This window comes from Dasypus novemcinctus, chromosome 21, assembly GCF_030445035.2.
Source record: "Dasypus novemcinctus isolate mDasNov1 chromosome 21, mDasNov1.1.hap2, whole genome shotgun sequence".
NCBI classification, from domain to species: domain Eukaryota; kingdom Metazoa; phylum Chordata; class Mammalia; order Cingulata; family Dasypodidae; genus Dasypus; species Dasypus novemcinctus.
Window position 1 is genome coordinate 37,026,848 of NC_080693.1, and position 23,548 is coordinate 37,050,395.

The 23,548-nt window shown below is 38.1% G+C and overlaps 1 protein-coding gene across 13 annotated transcripts in view; it reads left to right on the forward strand.

Moving 5' to 3' along the window:
• The window catches only part of NF1 (neurofibromin 1), a 298,008-nt gene that overhangs the window by 158,270 nt on the left and 116,190 nt on the right, over nt 1-23,548 (forward strand). For 9 of the 13 annotated variants that reach the window (XM_058283832.2, XM_058283828.1, XM_058283823.2 and 6 more), the window contains 13 exons: nt 156-405; nt 1,572-1,645; nt 1,879-1,962; nt 3,647-4,087; nt 4,470-4,609; nt 4,897-5,019; nt 5,479-5,562; nt 7,537-7,653; nt 8,238-8,419; nt 8,538-8,749; nt 12,304-12,465; nt 12,650-12,753; nt 22,806-22,941. In XM_058283832.2, coding sequence (XP_058139815.1) covers nt 156-405; nt 1,572-1,645; nt 1,879-1,962; nt 3,647-4,087; nt 4,470-4,609; nt 4,897-5,019; nt 5,479-5,562; nt 7,537-7,653; nt 8,238-8,419; nt 8,538-8,749; nt 12,304-12,465; nt 12,650-12,753; nt 22,806-22,941 — 2,109 coding nt within the window. The remainder of the gene's footprint in view (nt 1-155; nt 406-1,571; nt 1,646-1,878; nt 1,963-3,646; nt 4,088-4,469; nt 4,610-4,896; nt 5,020-5,478; nt 5,563-7,536; nt 7,654-8,237; nt 8,420-8,537; nt 8,750-12,303; nt 12,466-12,649; nt 12,754-22,805; nt 22,942-23,548) is intronic. The other 4 variants (XM_058283829.2, XM_058283833.2, XM_058283830.2 and 1 more) reach the window with 1 other exon arrangement.

A 23,548-nucleotide genomic window follows, 5' to 3' on the forward strand; every position in this document is an offset into this window, starting at 1 on the left:
TATTTTGTGGATTGAAAATTCCTATCATAAAGGGGAAGAAGCTCTTTTGGGTTATTGTGTGCCAATATATGGTGCACAGTTTATTGGATTGTTGGATTTTGTAAATAAAATTACTCTAAGTTGCAAATATGTATCTCCCACCTGCTGATCCCCAGGATAGTGCAGCAGGATGCAGTGGAACACCACCAATATGCCGACAAGCCCAGACCAAACTAGAAGTGGCCCTGTACATGTTTCTGTGGAGCCCTGACACTGAAGCTGTTCTGGTTGCCATGTCCTGTTTCCGCCACCTCTGTGAGGAAGCAGATATCCGATGTGGGGTGGATGAAGTCTCAGTGCACAACTTTTTGCCCAACTATAACACATTTATGGAGTTTGCCTCTGTCAGCAATATGATGTCAACAGGTAAATGTGGAAATGTTTTTTTCACTTACTCTACCTTGAATCACATTTCGATTGTGCTTGGCATGTAGGAATGTATTTAAAATTACAACTTTTAAGTTTACAGGGGTAACTCCAATAGCTTACCCAAAATTCTTTTCTATACAAGGTAGTGCGAAAACAAATAATGTTTGTTAAATAAATTGTTAGCTCCTCACTAAGTTTTAAATATGTTATTCATTTGTTAAATAACTGGCATTATAAATTACAGTCAGTTATAGATTATATAATTTACTGTGCTTGAACGGTACATAGTGAAGTTTTAAATGCATTGGTACATGTTTTTATTGGTACCAGGGTCAGGGAATGAGCCCAGAACCTCGTGTGTGGGAAGCTGACACTCAACCACAGAGCCACATTGGCTCCCCTGAGTTGGTTCTTTCATATGTTTGCTTGTTGTTTGTTTATTTGTTTTTTGTTTTTTTTTTTTTAAGATTTATTTCTCTCCCCTTCCCCACCCCAGTTGTCTGTTCTCTGTGTCTATTTGCTGGGTTTCCTTTGTCTGCTCTGTTGTCAGTGGCACGGGAATCTGTGTTTCTTTTTGTTGCATCATCTTGCTGCATCATCTCTCCATGTGTGCGGCGCCATTCCTGGGCAGGCTGCACTTTCTTTCACGCTGGGTGGCTCTCCTTAGGGGGCACACTCCTTGCACGTGGGGCTCCCCTATGCGGGGGACACCCCTGTGTGGCAGGGCACTCCTTGCGCACATCAGCACTGCACATGGGCCAGCTGCACACAGGTCAAGGAGGCCTGGGGTTTTGAACCACGGACCACCCATGTGGTAGACGGACACCCTAACCACTGGACCAAGTCCACCGCCTGTTTATTTGTTTTTCGGAGACACCGGGGACTGAACCTGGAACCTCTCACGTGGGATGCAGGTGGTCAACTTCTGAGCCACATCCACTTCCTGGCATATGTTTTGAGTGAATATAGGTGGGAATAGCTATAGGTATTGTGAAATCCAAGTTAAATGCTTTTCCCATTGGGTTGATGAAAGGAAATTTCCAGCTTTATTATTTGAAGCATTTGTTCCACTCCTACTCTGCCTTTTGGATTGGTCTTGTCAAGTTCTTCATTGACAAGCAGGGCTCAAAGTTAAGTCTTGATTTGCTGTTGTCTTTACTTAGGAAGAACAGCACTTCAGAAAAGAGTGATGGCACTGCTAAGGCGCATTGAGCATCCCACTGCAGGAAACACTGAGGTATGCCCTTAGTGAAAGAAACACCCCTCCCAGGTCCACACCCTCAATTTTGGAAGCCTTGTTTTATGTGTATGTGACTAGGAATAGCTTTTGAAAGAAATCAAAGATCTATGCGTATACAAGTAAGATATTCTATTTGTAATATCCATCAAGTTTTGAAATCTAGGTATTATAGGTTGATTTTTAGTTCTAGACTTAAAGTTGCTTTCAAGCAGTAATTGCCTCTATTTTAGGCTTGGGAGGATACACATGCAAAATGGGAACAAGCTACAAAATTAATCCTCAATTACCCAAAAGCCAAAATGGAAGATGGCCAGGTGAGTTTGAAGTTGATTTTTGTCTATTAATTGATCTGCTAATTATATCTACTTCACTCCGTAATCTTTTATATTTCGTTTTTTAGTGTAATAAATAATATAGTTAATATAGTTTTTTGGTTTGTTTGTTTTTGAGGTATCGGGGCCTGGGATTGAATCTGGGACCTTGTGTGTGGGAAGCCAGCACTCAACCACTGAGCCACATCAGCTCTCCTGAGTTGGGGTTTTTTTTTTTTTTTTTTTTTGTGCCTATTCTTTGTGTTTGTTTTTGTTTTTCGGAGGCATCAGGGACCAAATTCAGGGCCTCCCATGTGGGAAACAGGCGCTTAACTGCTTGAACCACATCTGCTCCCCAATAATATAGCTTTAAAATTTGTATTTGATTGTTTTTCATCTAGACCAGTGCTGTCTTACATGGTAGCTATGAGACGCATGCAACTTTTAAAAATTTTAACTTATTCTCATAGTAACCACATTTCAAGAACTCCATAGCCACATATGGCTAGTGACAGTTATACTGGATAGCACAAATATAAAACATTCCCATCATCACAGAAATATTGGACAGCACAGAGCTAGAGACCCTCTAATTCCTTTACCCTCTTTCTCATGCTTTCTCCCTCAGGGAAGGGGTAACAGAGGTTAAAAATATAAAATAAAATAAAAACAATTAATTTTGCTGTTTTGTAAGGTATTCTAATTCTGGGATCTGATGGCCAGAAGAGTGAAACCGTATTTTGAATAGAATTTAAAAACTTCAGCATTTCATTCATCAACATTCACTATTACTTCAGAAATTAACAATCAATTGATATTTGTGTATTTTTGATTTGTAATGCTTACATTGCTCTCATTGTTAGGCATTTTAGAAAAACTGATTACTCACCTCTTCCTTTTTCCTATTATGCTTAAATAAATCAAGAAAGAAAAGTTATGTTTTCATGTAACAAAAATGCGTACTTAGTATTGTTACGTGGAGAGCATACATGGTTTTGGAAAATAAAGCTTTTCCTGATAACAGCTTTACCGAAATATTCACATACCATACAATTAACCTATGTAAAGTTACAATTCAGTGGCATTTTAGTATATTCACAGTGTTGTGCAACCATCACCACATTGAATTTTTGAACATTTTTTCACCTCAGAAAGAAACTCTGGGGGAGCAGTGTAGCTCAGAGGTTGAGCACCTGTTTTCCATGCTTGAGGTTCTTGGTTCAATCCCCAGTAGCTCCGGGAAAAAAAAGAAGGAAAAAAAAAAACTCACCTGTACCTATTAGCTATCACTGCCCATCCCCCAATTCTCCTCCTTCCCCCAATCATAAGCAACTATGAATCTACTTTCTCTCTCTTTAGAGTTGCCTATTCTGGGCATTTCAGATACATGGCATCATAGAATATCTAGCATTTTGTGTGGCTTTTGTCAGTTAGCATAATGTATTCAAGGTTCATTCATGTGAATCAAAGCTTTTTAAAAGAAATTTGATACTCTGGATTGATTATATTAGTCTAGTTATGACAAAATATGTTAGTGTCTCTTAAAAAATAGATAGTAATATCAAGTTTTGATATTTGTAAAATCTGTACTTTTGTCACTGAAAAAATATTGAATAAAGAGTAATTCATCAAGTCTCACAACCAATTTAGATTGAATTCATGCTTTCCACAAAAATTTTGTGTTTAGGCTGCTGAAAGCCTTCACAAGACTATTGTTAAAAGGCGAATGTCTCATGTAAGTGGAGGAGGATCCATAGATTTGTCTGACACAGACTCCCTACAGGAATGGATCAACATGACGGGCTTCCTTTGTGCCCTTGGGGGAGTATGCCTGCAGCAGAGAAGCAGTTCTGGCCTGGCAACCTATAGCCCACCCATGGGCCCAGTTGGTGAACGTAAGGGTTCCATGATTTCAGTGATGTCCTCAGAGGGAAATGCAGACACACCTGTCAGCAAATTTATGGATCGGCTGCTATCCTTAATGGTGTGTAATCATGAAAAAGTGGGACTTCAAATACGGACCAATGTTAAAGATCTGGTGGGTCTAGAATTGAGTCCTGCTCTTTATCCAATGCTGTTTAACAAGTTGAAGAACACCATCAGCAAGTTTTTTGACTCCCAAGGACAGGTAACTTGTTCTCTGCTTTATTTTCACCCTTTCCTTTGAATAGAGTGACTTGTTTGAAATAATTAGAACTTTATCTTTCAGTTTATTTATATTGGGCACTGGTATAAACATTCACAATTTTTAAAACTAGTCAAAAAATTATAGAAAGGGAATGAAGAAAGAGTCATCTAACATTTACCTCTTAGGAGCTCTAGGGTATGGGTGTGTGTGTGGGGGGGTGAACTTCTTGGGTATGGATATTAGTGTCTTCATGTATCTATGTGTCTGTTTGGGTATATGCCTGTAAGCACATTTCTTTGTAATATTTAGGTCAGGCAGCTTCATTTCTTTATGGTCTGTCTTCTGTGCAATGGTGGCATAATGTATTTTGTTCTTTTTATAGGTTTTATTGACTGACACCAATACTCAATTTGTAGAGCAAACAATAGCTATAATGAAGAACTTACTAGATAATCATACTGAAGGCAGTTCTGAACATCTGGGGCAAGCTAGCATTGAAACAATGATGTTAAATCTGGTCAGGTAAGCATTCCACTGAAAAGCAGCAGAAACATTTTAAGAGGTAAGATAAACCTCAATGCTTTGATAATGGTAATTATTGATGGAATAATTTGCCATCCTTTTCTTCACTATACCCAAGGTAGAGGTGTATCAATAAGGTAACCTAGAATTAAATATGTTTCATATAAATAAAATTAAAATCTTATAGCTTTTATAGTTACATTTAGTCATTTTACTTAGAGATTAAAACTTTTAGAATAACTACACTTTGGTCTATATATGATAATTTTTTATGTTTCTTTAAATAGATATGTTCGTGTGCTTGGGAATATGGTTCATGCAATTCAAATAAAAACGAAACTTTGTCAATTGGTTGAAGTAATGATGGCAAGGAGAGATGACCTCTCATTTTGTCAAGAGATGAAATTTAGGTGAGTTGTCAAAGGACAAAACAGGGTCTTGTAAAATCTTAAATGAAGTGCAGAAAAATTGTAGGTACCTGGTTCTCTGTGTATGGGGGTGGGCAAGGGGGTAGAAGAGATGCATTTTAAGAGGAAAAAGCTGCATGTCTTTTCAAATTTCCCAAAGTTTTGTACCCATGACAATAATCCCTTTTTTAAGAATTACACTATATTGTGAGTTAAGAATTTGATTGTTTCCAAACTGATACTGTAGCTAAGGGCTGATACAGAGGATTGTTTTTCAAGTTACTCCCTGTTGTGCCTCTCAGTTTGTTAGATTTATGTTAGCAATTTTGTTTATAAAATTGCCATGTCATCTAGGTTACTTGGCAAATTATTTGCACTATTAAAAGTTTTATATGACTAAAGGTGTACAAGTGTGTGTTTGAAAAAGAAAATGCTGCATTCTTTTTCTTTACCATTCTATAGGAATAAGATGGTAGAATACCTGACAGACTGGGTGATGGGAACATCAAACCAGGCAGCAGATGATGATGTAAAATGTCTTACAAGGTAAAGAAAGAGAATGACATTTTATTAAGTATTACTAGGTCTACTCTAGGCATTAATACTACTTCATTATAGCTATTCCACATTATTATGTGTATTTAAGTTTTGTGTTTTTTTTAATTATTCAAGCTTTTGTATTTGAATTATAGAAAGATAGTAATCTTTTTTTAACTGAATGAGTGAAAACATATGTGAGAATGTTATACTTGGAATGTTAGTGGTTGTCTGTTTAAGGATAGTCTACAGTTCTTGGGAAGGAAAAATATTATAAAGCCTTAGATTGTTTTGTTTTTATTTTAAGATTTATTTTTATTTATTTCTCTCCCCTCCCCTTGCCCACCCTGTTGTCCTCTCTCTCTGTCCATTCGCTGTGTGTTCTTCTGTGTCCGCTTGCATTCTTGTCAGGCAGCACTGGAAATCTTTGCCTCTTTTGTGCGTCATCTTGCTGCATCAGCTCTCTGTGTGCGGCGCCACTCCTGGGTGGACTGCACTTTCTTCACCTGGGGCGGCTCTCCTTATAGGGCACACTTCTTGTGTGTGGGGCACCCCTGCATGGCATGGCACCACTTGCACGTGGTAGCACTGCGCATGGGCCAGCTCATCACATAGGCCAGGAGGCCCTGGGTACCAAACCCTGGACCTCCTATGTGGTAGGTGGACGCTCTATCAGTTGAGCCACATCTACTTCCCAGATTGTATTATTTTATAATTAGATGGATAAAGGTATATTTTGAGAAACTTGTGTTGAGAGTTCATAAAAAATAATTGCTTAAGTTTGCTATAATGATAAGTTTTTATTACAAAATATTTAAAAATTATCAAATACTATGACTACATAATAAATATTCACATATATTTCTTTTTTTTTTTTTTTTTTTTTTTTTTTTAAAGATTTATTTATTTATTTAATATCCCCCCCTCCCCTGGTTGTCTGTTCTCGGTGTCTATTTGCTGCGTCTTGTTTCTTTGTCCGCTTCTGTTGCCGTCAGCGGCACGGGAAGTGTGGGCGGCGCCATTCCTGGGCAGGCTGCTCTTTCTTTTCACGCTGGGCGGCTCTCCTCACGGGTGCACTCCTTGCGCGTGGGGCTCCCGCACGCGGGGGACACCCTTGCGTGGCAAGGCACTCCTTTGCGCGCATCAGCACTGCGCATGGCCAGCTCCACACGGGTCAAGGAGGCCCGGGGTTTGAACCGCGGACCTCCCATATGGTAGACGGACGCCCTAACCACTGGGCCAAAGTCCGTTTCCCCACATATATTTCTTCTGCTAGGACTGGCTTTATAACACATACTTTCTTTTTAATGGTTCATTCTTTTTTTTTTTTTTTTAAATTTCTCTCCCCGTCTCCCCGTCTCCCCCCAATTGTCTGCTCTCTGTGTCCATTTGCTATGTGTTCTTCTGTGACTGCTTCTGTCCTTATCAGTGGCACCGGGAATCTGTGTTTCTTTTGTTGCGTCATCTTGTTGTGTCAGCTTTCGGTATGTACGGTGCCATTCTTGGGCAGGCTGCACTTTCTTTTGCACTGGGCGGCTCTTCTTACGGGGCGCACTCCTTGCTTGTGGGGCTCCCCTACACGGGGGACACCCCTGTGTGGCACGTCACCTTACGCGCATCAGCACTGCACATGGGCCAGCTCCACACGGATCAAGGAGGCCCGGGTTTGAACCGTGGACCTCCCATGTTGTAGGTGATCGCCCTATCCATTGGGCCACGTCTGCTTCCCACACATACTTTTGATTTAAGGTATTCATTTGCCAAGATTACTCTGTAGAAAGTTATTACTGCCCTCTTCCCAATTTGAAAATTCTTTGTATTCTAGGGTCTACATATTAACTCAAATTATATAGGTTGTCCTAATAATTTGTTTAATGAAATAGGTAGTTCCTAAATTTTATATCTGTTAGTAAGAGATGTGCTTAAGGGAAAACTGGAGTGGAAGAACCTAAAAGACTTATGGTCTCTAAATTTTTTCTTTAGGGATTTGGACCAGGCAAGCATGGAAGCAGTAGTTTCACTCCTGGCTGGTCTTCCACTGCAGCCGGAGGAAGGAGATGGTGTGGAACTGATGGAAGCCAAGTCACAGTTATTTCTTAAGTAAATTTCAGTCACCAAAAACAGAAAGCAAAAAGCAAATTAAACCCCACATTCAGCAAAACAAAGCAAGGGCAACTTATTGTAATAATAAAAGGAACCTAATTACTTTGCTGTTACTATCATTTGCTACTGTCTCCTAAAATATACTACATGGGTGAAGAAATATTCCCCATGATAAGGCTGGGTAGAAAAATAGCTGTGTTTTATGATTTTTAAAGAAAATAATCAGTGAATTTTTACTGGCAGTAAAACCCAGATTGCCTTATTAAGTCATTTAAAACGACTTTTGTTCAAAAAATTTTAGACCACTAATTTTATATGCTAAATATAAAAAGTGACACATTTACTAGAAAACAGTGCATCTGTTTAATGCTTAAGAAAAGTGTACTAGGTTTTGTCAGAATAAAATCATATTCCACACTGCACTTCATAATGAGTCGCCCTAGCTGATTACCCTAAGACTGGAGAGAAGCAGATACGCAGGGCCACTCATGAGGTGCACATGTGATTATTTCAGAATCTCTGTTTAACTTTTTGGTTGATGTGGCCTTCACTGTGTAAGAGTAAATCTTTTTATTTCTCAGGTATTTCACATTATTTATGAACCTTTTGAATGACTGTAGTGAGGTTGAAGATGAAAATACACAAACAGGTGGAAGGAAACGTGGCATGTCTCGGAGGCTGGCATCACTGAGGCACTGCACAGTACTTGCAATGTCAAACTTACTCAATGCTAATGTGGACAGTGGCCTCATGCACTCTATAGGTGAGATAAATCAAAATTGTCACAGAAATATAAAACCTAGAGAGTTAGCACATAAGAGATAAAAATTACTTCAACAAGACTGTCTTAGTAAATTTGCATCTGTCTATGTCCTTATCAGGCTTAGGTTATCACAAAGATCTCCAGACAAGAGCTACATTTATGGAAGTTCTAACAAAAATTCTTCAACAAGGCACAGAATTTGACACACTTGCAGAAACTGTGTTGGCAGATCGATTTGAAAGACTAGTGGAGTTGGTTACCATGATGGGTGATCAGGGAGAGCTCCCTATAGCTATGGCTCTGGCCAACGTGGTACCTTGTTCTCAGTGGGTAAGTTCATTGGGCAGATGGGAAAGAGCATGTAGCAAAGACTTGAAAGTAGATTTGTTCAATGTTTATGGAATGAATTGATAGAATTTTAGAGCTGAAAGAAACTTCAAATATTATTCAAGTGGATTTCAGCTGTTTTTTTTTAGCACCTTGATTAAGGAAAGGTTGGGGAAGTGGTTGGAGCTCTTAGCCCTTCTACCTCATTCCACCCCATTGAAAAATTCCATTAAAATACCCATCAAAAAGAACATTAAAAACTGCGGATCTGGTCTGGTACCTTTATATATTAGATAAGATAATTATAGTTAAATCTAATAATTACTTACTAGTAATGCTGGATCTGGGATCCAAGATTTGTGCCTCTACCATCTCCAGTTCATTGTTCTTTTTTTCTGTGACACATGTACAGATATCTTTTATTTGATCACTGTATTTGCATTTGAAATTATGATGTTGCTTATTTTAAACACAAAACATAATATGGTTATTTGATCTCTCAATTTAACGAAAAATTTTCCTAAAAGCATACCATTCTTTTTTTTTTTTTTTTTTTTTTTATTTAATTCCCCCCCTCCCCTGGTTGTCTGTTCTTGGTGTCTTTTTGCTGCGTCTTGTTTCTTTGTCCGCTTCTGTTGTCGTCAGCGGCACGGAAAGTGTGGGCGGCGCCATTCCTGGGCAGGCTGCACTTTCTTTTCACGCTGGGCGGCTTTCCTCATGGGCGCACTCCTTGCGCGTGGGGCTCCCCCACGCGGGGGACACCCTTGCGTGGCACGGCACTCCTTGCGCGCATCAGCACTGCGCATGGCCAGCTCCACACGGGTCAAGGAGGCCCGGGGTTTGAACCGCGGACCTCCCATATGGTAGACGGACGCCCTAACCACTGGGCCAAAGTCCGTTTCCCAAAAAGCATACCATTCTTAAATAATGTATGCCAGAACTTTGAGAAGAGTTGTCCTTTTTCTATGTTAAAAAGCCATTAGTTTATATTGTGTCAAAAATTATTTCATTGTAGTAAATTATTGTAACTAATAAGGTAATGTCTTTACCTATTGATTTGTTTCTGTTTAAAAGCTGAATGATCTTATTCCTTGTATACTTTATGAATAGAATTCTTCAGATCACCAGCATCCTTCAAAAGGCTTTCCTCATACTTCCAGTAAAATTCAGACTCCTTACCCTGACCTACAAGTCTCTACCTGATCTGGGCCCTGCCTCACCTTTGACATCATCTTGTGCTATTTTCCTTTTCGTTCAGTGAACTTAAGCCACACCAGCCATATTTTTCATCCTCAAATATATTAGGCTTGTTTCCTCCTTAGAGCAGTCTTGCTGCTGCCTGGAATACTTCTACTTTGATCTTTTATTTTTTTATTTTTTAAAGATTTATTTACTCCCCCTCTTCCCACTCCCCCTGTTGTCTGCTCTCTGTGTCCATTCACTGTGTGTTCTTCTGTATCTGCTTGTATTCTCATTAGGTGGCTCTGGGAACCAATCCTGGGAACTTCCGGAGTGGGAGAGAGGCTATTACTCTCTTGTGTCACCTCAGCTCCCTGTTCTGCTACCTCTTATTTTATCTCCTCTGTGTCTCTTGTATCTTCTTGCTGTGCCAGCCCTCCTTGTCGGCTGGCACTCCTGTGCAGGGCTACATCCTGTGCAGGGTGGCACTCCTGCGCGGGACCACATTCCCATGTGGGCCAGCACTCTTCGTGGGCCAGCTCACCCTCACCAAGAGGCCCTGGGTATCAAACCCTGGACCTCCTATATGGTAGACGGGAGCCCAGTTGGTTGAGCCACTTCTGTTTTCCTCTCTCTGATCTTTTAAATGGCCAACTTCTTGTTATCCATGATTCTGTTCAGATGTCACCTTCCTTATGAGACTTTTTCTGGCCATCAAAAAAAAAAACAAGTTCCACAGTCATTCTATCACATTACCTTGTTTTATGTTGTTTTTTTTTACAGCATTTATTCACTGTATAAAATTATGTTTATTTGATTACTTTTTTCCTTCTCATTCTACCAAAATACAAGTTCCATAAGTGGAAATCTTGCCTTTTTCATTGCTGTAGTTCCAGTTCTTGAAATAGAGTCTGTTATATAGCAGGGAGTCAATAAATAATTGTTTAATGAATAATAATGGAATCCTTCCTGTGGCTCGGGAGTTAAAGAAGAAAATTACTGAAATCCCCTTGAGGTCTTAGATTAGTTTTGAAATCTTCAAATATTTTAAAAATGGGTACTCTGAATTATCTTTTTAGTTCCTACCTGTAATTAGCACTAAAAAGTAATTTTCTTTTACTTAACTAAAAGAATTAGTTAAGTCCAAGAAGCTTTAATTATTTTCTTACAGTAAATCGTTTCTAATAAATTTTATATTAAATAACTTTATTTGAGAAGGAATTTTATTTTAGGCTAGACCTGTTAGATCTATATCTAAAGGAGCATGAAATACAAGATAACGTTTTAAAATTTTTTATTCTATTTTGTAGGTATGTTTTAAAATTCTGTTGTTTACAGTTTCGCTGGTTTTCTTGGGTAGGTAGCAATTGGAATGGAAAAAACATTTATCATAACAGTCTAAAAATAGTTTCTATTTCATAACTTAATTCTTTCTCACATAATTATACTTGACTTTATAATAGAGGATAAAATATTTTATATCTAGTCAGTTACATAACTGTAGTGAGTGGAACACAATATTGGGTTTTCATAATTCTTTGGCTTCTAGATTATTTGTTATTAGAATTGTTAGATGTTTCCTTTACAGAAATACCACATTATTACAATTCTAGAACCAGGCAAGGGTCAGGGTTAGTAGTTATGATCTTGGCTTTTATTGTCACTGCTTGAGGGTTGGAGCATCTTTATCTCTGTAGAGGTCCTCTCAGTATGCGGGTAAAAAGATCATTGATCTTGAGTATATCAAAAACTACTTTACTGTAGAAAATTACAAGGGTTATCATTTAGACAACAGATGGAAATTTCAGTATTTTTCTCTTCCAGCGTTCCATGTAAATCCTGATGATCTTTTGTTTATGAATGCTGTGGCTCAGGTCCTTCTCTTCCTGATTGCTTGAAAATCTTCCAGGATTTCTGTTTTTGCTGTTTCTCTGTCTAGTCCATGTTAAGTTCCCCTGACTATATGAGAAGAGAATAGAACTCTTATAGAAACCCAAGTCTTATTCGTGCTCCTTGATTTTCTAAGAATATGATCTGAACTGAACTCTATCATCCTCTATTTCATCTCTCTTCCATTTTTTCATATGATTTTAACTGAATCCTGGAGTTTTCCTATTTCTTGGTAAAGCCTAGGCCTCTTTACCTTTTACCAGTCAATCTTTAGAATTAACTGCTAATATAGGTATGCATATATATATATCAATGTGTGTGTGTGTGTGTGTGTGTATGTAGTCATTTACCATAGACAGATGTACACAGAGATAAATCTCAAGGAGAAAATTAACCAGCCAGCTTTGGATTTGCCTTCTGCTAATTGATTTCCTGCTTAAGACAACATGGGATTGGTCACATTAACCCAATTTTTTTTTTGTTTTCAGGATGAACTAGCTCGAGTTCTGGTCACTCTGTTTGATTCTCGGCATTTACTATACCAACTGCTCTGGAACATGTTTTCTAAGGAAGTAGAATTGGCAGACTCCATGCAGACTCTTTTCCGAGGCAACAGCTTAGCCAGTAAAATAATGACATTCTGTTTCAAGGTTTGTATCTGTTCATTATCTCTGCCTGTCTGTTTTTTGTTTGTTTTTGTTTTGTTTTGTTTTGTTTTTTGGGGGGGTAGAAATATGCCAAACAATGATTACATGTAGATGTACAGAACACAGTGTCTTCTTTACTAAGAAATTTGGAGCAGGCATAAAAATTTCTACTTATGCCTTTCTTTAGGTATATGGTGCTACCTACCTACAAAAACTCCTGGATCCTTTATTACGAATTGTGATCACATCTTCAGATTGGCAACATGTTAGCTTTGAAGTAGATCCTACCAGGTTTGTCATCTTCTCATGTATAACTGCTCTCTGTTCACTACCACTGCTTGAGGCAATTTCTCCCTTGATTCTTCAAATTAGTGTTTAGTTATAAAAGTTACACACAAATGTATTTTTCTTGAAAAAAATAAAACAGTAAAGGTCTCTTTGGCTACCACCTCCAGACCCTCCAGAAAGATAGTCCTGGTTCTGGTTTAGTTGTTATTCTGCCCAGTTTCCATTCATTTACATATATATATGCATACTTATAGGAAATACATCTTAGAATGTTTGTGAGCTAATTTAAATGATATATTGTATACAGGGTTTTACAGCGTAGTTTATTTTAATCATAGGTCTTAGATCTTTCTATGTCAGTAATAAAGATCAATCTCATTCTTTTTAATGTTTGCATAATATTCATATTTGGCCGCATTGTAAGTTATTTAGCCAATATCCTATTGATCCCCTTGGCTTTAGCAGTAACTTCCTAATTATTGTCTGAGTATTCAGTCATTTTCATTTTCAGGCCATTTGCTATAGGAATTATTCTTCTAAAGCTTAAATCTCTTGGTTGCTTTCTTCCTTAGAAACTATCAGTAGTTCCCCACTGATTGAAAGATAAAAGTAACAGTCTTTTATCTTGTAGTCTGACTGTAATAATCCAGCTTTACCTCTTGTTATTCTTTATGTACTCCATACTTTAGCCCCAGTGAAATATGTACATCATCTTTTTTTCTGAGTGTCTCGGTACGTGAGATTTTTTGGAGTTGGAGATGCCTTATAACATCCCACTTCCCTTCCAAGTTCAAAACCAAGAAGGGGAGTGAAAATAGGAAGGGGCAAGGAAACACCCAGAAATCGGATAAATATTAATTTTACTTCTATTAAAACTGATTGGAGAATGTGCTTTTAGATCCTGGGGGCAAAAGTACTTGCTAATGCTTTACCTTGAATTGAACTCATCTGTACCATCCCTAGCACAGCTGGATAATTATAGGCTTTCCTTACAGGAGCTAGCAGCCTCTTTACAACACAAGTGGGGAATACATCTTCTCTGCAGGCACACCTATGCAGATTGAAGAGGATGGCACTGAGGATGCTTTAATTCTTCTTTCCTATCTGACTCTTTCTCCTGTAATGAGAATTATCATTTGCCTACTTTTCCTAAGCCACGTGATAACATTCTTGTCTGTCTTTCATTTATGCCCTTCAAGGTTATTATTATTATTTTTTTAAAGATTTATTTTTATTTAATTCCCCTCCCCTCCCCCGGTTGTTTGTTTTCTGTGTCTTTTTGCTGCGTCTTGTTTCTTTGTCCGCTTCTGTTGTCATCAGCGGCATAGGAAGTGTGGGCGGCGCCATTCCTCGGCAGGCTGCTCCCTCCTTCACGCTGGGCGGCTCTCCTTATGGGTGCACTCCTTGCGCGTGGGGCTCCCCTACGCGGGGGACACCCCTGCGTGGCAGGGCACTCCTTGCGCGCATCAGCACTGCGCATGGGCCAGCTCCACACGGATCAAGGAGGCCCGGGGCTTGAACCACAGACCTCCCTTGTGGTAGACGGACGCCCTAACCGCTGGGCCAAAGTCCGTTTCCCCCTTCAAGGTTATTTTAATTTTTAGTTTCAAGTTCAGAATTTCTTGATGGTTGCTCTTCTCAAAAAATTATTGTTTAGCACCTTTGTATCAGCTGATAATTTTGGCTCTGTCTTTACTAAAGTATCAACTGTAATTTAAAATCAGAACTATATCACTAAATTTGCCAAAATTTTGTCACTTAGTTAAATAGTTATAGTTTAAAACTTATGGGAGCCAGTGTGGCTCAGTAGTTGAGTGCCAGCTTCTCACATATGAGGCCCCAGTTTTAATCCCTGGCACTAATAGCTAAAAAAAAAAAAAGTTAAAAATAAATAAATAAAACTTAAAGGCAGCATTCTATGAAAGCCATTTGTATTTTGTTACCATTAAGTAATTTCACTTTTTTTTTTTTAAGAATTTTTTTTTCTCTCTCACTACCCACTCACTGTTTGCACTTGCTGTGTCTGTTCATCTTCTTTTGTTTCTTTAGGAGGCACTTGGAACTGAACCTAGGACCTACAATGTGGAAGGGAAGCACTTAATTGCTTAAGCTACCTCTGTTTCCTGCTTTGTTGTGTCTCTTCCTCGTGTCTCTCGTTGTGTCACCTTGTCCTGTCAGCTCACCACACCTACCTGTCACACTAGCTTGCTGTCCTCCTTGTCCTTTAGGAGGCAATTTCACTTTTAAAAGATTAAAGAATTACTAATGAGAGAGTGGTCTAACTTCTAAAAGAAGTTACTGCTTTAAATGCTGTGGTACAGATGAGAGAACTAGTTGACAAAACTTATTCAGGTTCCTTAAAATCAAACCTGAGGCCTGCTCTGACATGTAGAGCTTGGAAGTCATCAATTCTGAAATCACTCTTGTCCTTACAACAAGAAGCAGCAGAAAACTGAAAATCAACAACTCTTATTTTCTAGGGAAACTCAGACATAGGAAAGAACAAAAACAAGAACAATAGAGGCAATTGATATCTACTACTACAGCAAACATTAAACATAGCCAAACTCTTAACCAGATTAAAATAAAACTTCACACTAAAGGCCTTTTTACCTGTTTCTGTTAATACATCATGTCAGGCTTTCAACAAAAAATTAAAAGCCATTCTAAAAGGAAAGATAAAACATAGTATTATGAAGAGACAAAACTAGCATCAGAACCAGACTCTTGCTATGGCAATGGTTATGTTATTATTAGACCAAGAATTTAAAATAACTGTGATATTACTGAGGACATTAATGGAAAAAGTAGATAACCATGCTAGAGCAGTTGAGTACTATAAGTAGAGAGGTGGAAACTAAGAAAGAATAAAAAAGAAGTGCTAGAAATCAAAAGCACTGTAGCAGAAATGAAGAATGCCTTTAGGCTGTTAGGGAAATGAGATATTACTAAGGAAAGATTCATTAAACTTAAAAATATGTCAATAGAAGATTCCAACACTGAAACACAAAGGGAAAAAGAAGGAGAAAGTAGAACAAGATATTTAAGAACTGTGGGACAATTGCAAAATGTGTAACATATGGGTAATGGAAATACTTCAGAAGGAGAAGAAAGAGAAAGGAGAAGAAATATTTGAGATAATAGTGGCTAAGAATTTTCCATAATTAATGATAGCCGTTAAGAAGAATAAATAGCAAAAAGCTACACTTATGCATATCATATTCAAACTGCAGAAAACCAAAGATAGTTTTTAAAGAAACCAGAGAAAATACCCACCTTACTTAAAGAAGAAAAAAGAATAAGAATTAAATCAGACTTCTCTTTAAAAAAACTTGCAAGAGGGAAGCAGCTGTGGCTCAATCGATTGGGCTCCCGTCTACCATAAGGGATGCCCTGGATTCATGTCCCAGCGCCTCCTTGTTAAGGCAAGCTGGCCCACACCCCATGGAGAACTGATGGCCTATGCCCACAGAGAGCTGGTGCAGCAAGATGACGCAACAAAGGGAGACAAGCAGATACAGAAGAACATGCAACAAATGGACACAGAGAACAGATAGCCAACCAAATGCAGGGAGGGGGAATAAATAAAAATAAAAAACGAATCTTTAAAAGAAAACAAAACATGCAAGAAGAGAGTGGTGTGAAATATTTCAAGTGTTGGAAGAAGAAAAACATTAATCTGGAATTCCGTATCCAGTGAAATTATCCTTCAAATCTGAAGGAGGAATAGAGCCTTTCTCAGGTAGAGAAAAATTGATGGAATTTGTCACCAGAAAACCTGCCTTGCAAGAAGTGTTAAAAGAAGTTCTTCAGAAAGGAGGAAACTGTTGTAGGTCAGAAATTCAGATCTACTTACATAAAGAGTGTTAAAGAAGGAATAAATGAAGATAAAAAATCTTTAATTTTTGTATTTTTAATTGATCTAATAGATATTAAGATAATTTTAAAAACAGTGTATTGGGTGATTATTACTTATGGATAAGTGAAATGAATGACAGCAATGTTGTCAGAGACAGAGGAAGGAACTGAGAATACCTCTAATATCTTATAGTGTTATTTGAAAGTGGACTTAGATTACTTGTAAATGTGCTTTGCAAGCTATAGGACAACCACTAAAAAGATTTTAAAAATATGTATAATTAATATGCTTACGTAGAAAATGGAATCATATAAAATGTTCAAGTAAAACCAGAGAAGGCAGAACGAGGGAAAGACAAAAGAAACAAGGAACAAGTACAATGACTAGAAAACATTTATAAATATGGTAGAAAATAATCCAACTATATCAATAATCACTTTAAATTTAGATGGTCTAAATATACTACTTAAAAGACACTCACAGAGAGGATAAAAAAACCAATCCCCAGTTTTATGTTGTTTAAAAGAAAAACCCACTTTAAGTATGAAGACACAGGTAAGCTAAACATAAATGAGGGAGCAAATGTGGCTCAAGCAGTTGAGTGCCCACCTACCACATGGGAGATCCCAGGTTCGGTGCCCCCTAAAAGAAACAAACAGCATACGAGTAAAAACAATGAGCAGACAATGAACAATAACAAAACAACAAGCAGACAACAAGCAAAAAAAAACCAACAAGGAGCAAACAATGAGCAAAAACAACTGAGTAGGGAGCAGATGTGGCTCAAGAAGTTGAGTGCCAACTTCCCATATGAGAGGTCCTGGCTTCGATTCTCAGTGCCTCCTGAAGGAAACAAAGAAGAGCGAAGGTGGAGAAAGGTAAAGCTGGAATAGCTGTGTTAGTTTCAGGTAAAGCAGGCTACAGAAAAAGAAAATTATCAAAGGTAGAAAAGGATACTGTTTAATGATAAAAGGAGTCAGTTCTCCACAAAGACATAACAGTCCTTAATATGTACATGCCTAATAATTTAGTATCAAAATATGTGAGGCAGGGAAGCAGATGTGGCTCAAGTGATAGACCTTCCACCTACCATATGGGAGGACCTGGGTTTGATCCCTGGGGCTGGTGGTGAAAAAGAAGACGAGAAAGCGTGCCTGTGCAGTGCAGCAAGCCAGTACCCACAAGAGTGCCCACATGGTGAGCCAGTGCCCCGTGCAGATGAATCATGCAGCAAGATGATGACACATCCAAAGAGAGACAAGGGGAGAGTCAAGGTGAAATGCAGCAGAAACCAAGAACTGAGATGGCACAATTGACAGGGAAAGTCTCTCCTGATCAGAGGTCTCCAAGTCTCAAATCCTGTGAATCCTACAGGAGAGAAAATGAGAAGACAACAAAGACAGCAAAAAACAGTAGGGCAGGAGTTGGGGAAGGGGGGAAATAATCTTTTTTAAAAAAATATGTGAGACAAAAAGTGATAGAACTGCAAGGAGAAATAGAGAAAAACTGCTATTATAAGTTGGAGATGTCAACACACCTGTCAGGAATTGACAGATCCAGCAGGGATAAAATAATAAGGATATAGTTTAACTGAATGGCACCATCAATCAACTGTATCTAATTGATCTTCTTAGAATACTTCACCCAATAGCAGTCAAATACACATTCTTGTCAAGCTCATACAGAATATTCACCAAAATCAACATTCTGTTCCACAAAACATAACAAATTTGATAGAATAGAAATCATACAAAGTATACTCTTCAATTACAATGAAATTAAAATAGAAATTAATAACAGATCTGGAAAATCCCAAAATATTGGGGGATTAAACAACACACTTTTACATAACACATGGGTCAAAGAATTAGTTTAAAGGGAAATTTAAAAATTTGTTGAACTAAATGATAAAAATAAAATAATACCTATGGATGTAACAAAAGCAGTGTTTAGAGGGTAATTTATAGTATTAAATGCAAATATTAGAAAAGAAGGAAGATCTAAAATCAATCATTGATAGTAATGTCTTGGCGCCAGGGAGGCTCATCCCTGGGAGTCTTGCCCCATGCTGGGGGGAAGGTAATGCATTTACTACCAAGCACCAGCTGATGATGTAAGTAGAAAAAGACCTTGAATAAAAGGGTCAACTCAGACCAGCAGAATATCTCAGCCTACATGTAATATCAGGTGTTAAAAACTGCTTTTTGACCTTGAATAAAAGGGGGAAATGGAAAGGACAAATGCGTTTATATGGCTATGAGTCTCCAAAAAAGAGTCAGGAGGTCATCAGAGGGGTTGCGCTTATGCACACCTCAGCAGGGTCCCAGAGACAGCCAAAGTAGATACAACCCCAGGTACTGGTTCTCCTGAGGGCTACAGAGACCCACAGGTTCTATGGTCATGGCAGATGACTCTGGAGTTCAGTGCCATGTCAGTTGGCCCTCTTTGGAGTTTGTGTTCCTGAGTGAGATGGAGTTGGACTCAGATGTGACCTTTCTGCACATGCCTCTTCTGTCACTTTTACTGGGCCTGTGGTTGGCACTGGGGTTGGCATATACTCTGGAGACCTGAATCTCTGGACTGTCCATGTGACAGCCAGGCAGACTTGCAACTCCTACCGTCTGGTTTATTGGACTTACCCTGGCCAGTGAACTGGGAAGTGAAGAAGGTCAACCATCACACTAGGGAGCCAAGAGTGCCTACAAATGCAAGTAGGAGAATTGCATCCATCATCCATGTGAAATCTAAGCCCCCTCTTGATAATAGAGGTGGGGTGGACATCTCCACAGGATGGAGGAATAGAGTATGGATTAGCATTTTCAGGACTTGGAGTTGTCCTGGGTGGTACTGCAGGGTCAGATGCTGGACATTGTATGTCCTGCCATGGCCCACTGGGTGGACTGGGGGAGAATGTAAACTATGATGTAAACCATTATCCATGTGATGCCGCAATGCTCCAAAATGTACTCACCAAATGCAATGAATGTCCCATGATGATGAAAGAGGTTGTTTATGTGGGAGGAGTGGGGTGAGGGGGGTGGGAAGGTGTATGGGGGACCTCTTTCAGTTTTCGAATGCAGCACTTAAAAAAATAGAGAAAAAAAATCAAAATAAATCATTTAAGCTTCCACCTTAAGAATCTAGAGAAAGAAAAATAATATAAACCTAAAACAAGCAGAAGAAAGAAATAAAAATAAAAGCAGAGAAATCAATGAAATTGAAAATCAGTAGAGAAAATGAGAGGAAATCTATAAAACCAAAAACTGGTTCTTTGAAAATCAAACGGAGGGAAAAGTTTTATATGTATGAGCACTTACATAATTGAATGCAAAGATATATCACAGATTAGAGTTACTGCAATAGTCAACAAAGTACCATTGGTGAGTGGGAGGCAAGAAAGCACTGTGCTAGGAAGTGTGTTCGAGAGACCCCTGATATGTAATGCAACTACCTCTTTGCCATTTGAATGCAAATCTATTTTATTTTCCAGCATTCTATGCTAACTCATTAAAAACAAGTTAGTTTGCAGAGCAGACAAGAATAGTTAATATTTCTAGGAATCTTTTCTGCCCTAGTTAAAGAAATTATCTCTTTATTTTACCCACAAAACTCCTAGGGCCTCGGTATCTCAAATTCGAATTACTGTTGTAGCTTCTTAACTATTTTTCTTGTGTATAGTCCTCCCATATCCAGTCTATTTCTTTCCTGAGACTGTTTAGTGCTCTTGTTTCTGATCTTTGAATTTTTCTCCAACATTTAGACCAGTCTCTTTTCAGTTATACACATATTCCAAGGGTTTTTGGGGGTTTGGGTTTTTTATTTTGTTTTGCTTTTTTTTTTTTTTTCCTTTTTGCTTACTGACAACCACCAACCATGGTGAATTAGTCATATCTATCTCTGCTTTGCTATTTTGCCTTTTATATCCTTGAATTACTGTATTTGTTACTTGGTGTGTAATTCTTGGTGTGTATGTCTTTTCCCTCTTTGGAAAGGGATAGGGACAATTATTGTTGAATTCTCAGTGCCTGGCACCTAGGATGGCAAATAATAGATATGTGATAAATGTTTACTGAATTGAATTAGTACCTGCCCTGCCCATTTTCCCTTTCTAAAATGCCCTTCTTCCTGTCTATGCAGATTCTTTCCCTCTTTTAAAACCCACCTATTCTATGAAATCTTTCCCTCCTTGTAGTCTACATTAATTTCTGAACTCTATTGTATTCATATTCTGAATCACACAGTGAGCTGCAGAGAATCTAGATGATAGTGCATATCCGACTTGAGTGTCCCAAGAATTTATGAAATATGTAATTACTATAGAGATTAAAAACAAATTACTAGTTGAAGGATTAAAGACAAGTACTTACTGAATACTTGCTTTGGTAAGTATTCGTAAGGGATCAAAGATGAATACTTCCTTCAAGGAGCTTCAAGTGAGTGTCATAAAGTTTGAGAACTCAAGTAAACCCTTGTATTCGACAGCCATTTGGTAAAATTTAAACACCATAAAGTAGTCACTGTTTTTTATTACTGTCTTACTGATGAGGAAAAATTGACGCCTAGAGAAGTTAAGTATCTTCACCAAAATCATAATGAACAGTAAGTAGTAGAAAAATTTAAACCTAGTAAGTCTGTCTCCAGAATCTCTGCCTTTAATTCAACACCAAGGTTTGGAGGTCATAGAATTAAGCAGTGTTGATTGGATGTGGGAGGAGTCGAGTATGGCTGGAAAAGGTGCGGTTGGAGGCAGCCTTGAATGACATAACTGAGACTGTGATGATGCCTTTGACAATTTAGGAAGTACGTGGTAAGACATAAGAGTAGGAAGAAAAAAATCAATTCACTTTAGGTGTACTGAGTTTTCAGTTCTGGTGGGACATCTAGCAGTTAGAAATTCAGACTGGATATGAAAGACAATTCAAAATGGGAAAAATCTAAATAGCCACAATATATGGGAAAACATGTTGAACCTTAATAGAAATCATGGAAATAAAAGTTTGAAACATGAGATACCCTTTCCTACCTGTTAGATTAACAAAAAAACTTAAGTCATATACTGAATTTGGAGACTGTAGGAGAATAAGAACTTTTATACACTACTAGTTGTAGAGCTACTTGTCAATATCTAATAAAACTAAATTTGCATATACTCAATGCCTCAGCATTTTTTAGGTAGTTACTTTAGAGAAACTATTGTACATACAAAAAAATGTTAGAAGCCATGGTAAAAAATTAAAAATAATCCCACTAATAGGGGAACAGACAAATCATGGTATTCAGTACAGTAAATTATTATGCAATGGTTAAAGTGAATGAACTAGGGAAGCAGATTTGGCTCAATGGATAAAGCATCTGTCTACCACATGGGAAGTCCAGGGTTCAAACCCAAGGCCTCCTGACCCATGTGATGACCTGGCCCATGTGCAGTGCTGATGGGCACACGGAGTACTGTGCCACATGGGTCCCCCATGTAGGAGAGCCCCACGTGCAAGGAGTGCACCCCATAAGGAGAGCTGCCCAGCACAAAAAAAGTGCAGCCCGCCCAGTAGTGGTGCCGCACACACAGAGAGCTGACACAGCAAGATGATGCAACAAAAAGAGACACAGATTCCCAGTGCAACTGACAAGAATATAAGCAGACACAGAAGAACACACAGCACAAGGACACAAAGAGCAGACAACTGGCTGGGGGGAGGGTGGGGAAGGGGAGAGAAATAAATCTTTTTTAAAAATAAAAAATAAAGTAAATGAACTAGATCTTCATGAGTCAAGATGGATAAATCTCAGAAACAATGTTGAATGAAAAATGAAAGTTACATTGCATTATGGTTTATGAAAAATTTAAAAACCTACATCATATGTATGCTTTCTTTATCCCCCTTTTTTTGGCCTAGAAATCATATTTCTAACAGATAAGAACATTTTAAAAACACATTTTAAAAACACAAATATTATCACACCCAATAAATGAAAAATCCTCAATAATCATTAGAAAAATTTTACATTAAATTTTTCCCACTTGCCTCAAAATTGTCTTTTTGACAGTTGAGTTTGTCCAAATCAGGATCCCAGAAAGGTCCACACATTGCATTTGACTGAATATCTCTTAAGGAGTTTCTTTTGGGGAGTGATTTTGTTTTCAACAGAAGTGTTTTGATTTTACCTTCTTTTTTTCTTTTTACTTTTCTTTTTGTAGGTTAGAACAGACAGAGAGCCTTGAGGAAAACCAGCGGAATCTCCTACAGATGACTGAAAAATTCTTCCATGCTATCATCAGTTCCTCCTCAGAGTTCCCCCCTCAGCTTAGAAGTGTTTGCCACTGTTTATATCAGGTATGCTTAAGGTTAGAGGTTACCATTATTAATGCAAAGCTAAATTTAAAAGAATGCTTTACCAAGGAGGGATTTAGCTGTTGATAGTGCGTGGCTGACAACAATACTGAGTCAATTTGGATGGGTATTACATTAAGAATTGTTGTTGGAATTGATTTTGAAGGGAACTTAAATATTGCTTAAGGTGATAGTTTGAAGTACTTTGAGGGGATACTCTAAAATAATTAATATGCCTTGCTTTGGGAATAATTTTAAAATACAGCAAAAATCTTAGGTGTGACGGATGTGACAAAAATGAGATATGTTACAAGTTTTTTTTTAATCTTTTGCCTAAATTAATTATGGATCTTTCATAAGCAAGTCACCTCCTTGCTTTTTGCGTTGTGAGATTCTTGATATAAATTTTACTTCCTTATTCAGATATTAAAATGCGTTTTTGTCAGGTTTCCCAGGACATCCTCATTCTGTTTCTTTTATTAGACTTCTATTTATAATGCAGATTGCAGCATCATTCAGACCAACTTATTAGACTTTCCTAACCCTAGGTCTGCCAGTAATGCTTCTGAGTTCAGATATCCACATTTATCTCCTCTTGTTGAGGAAATTC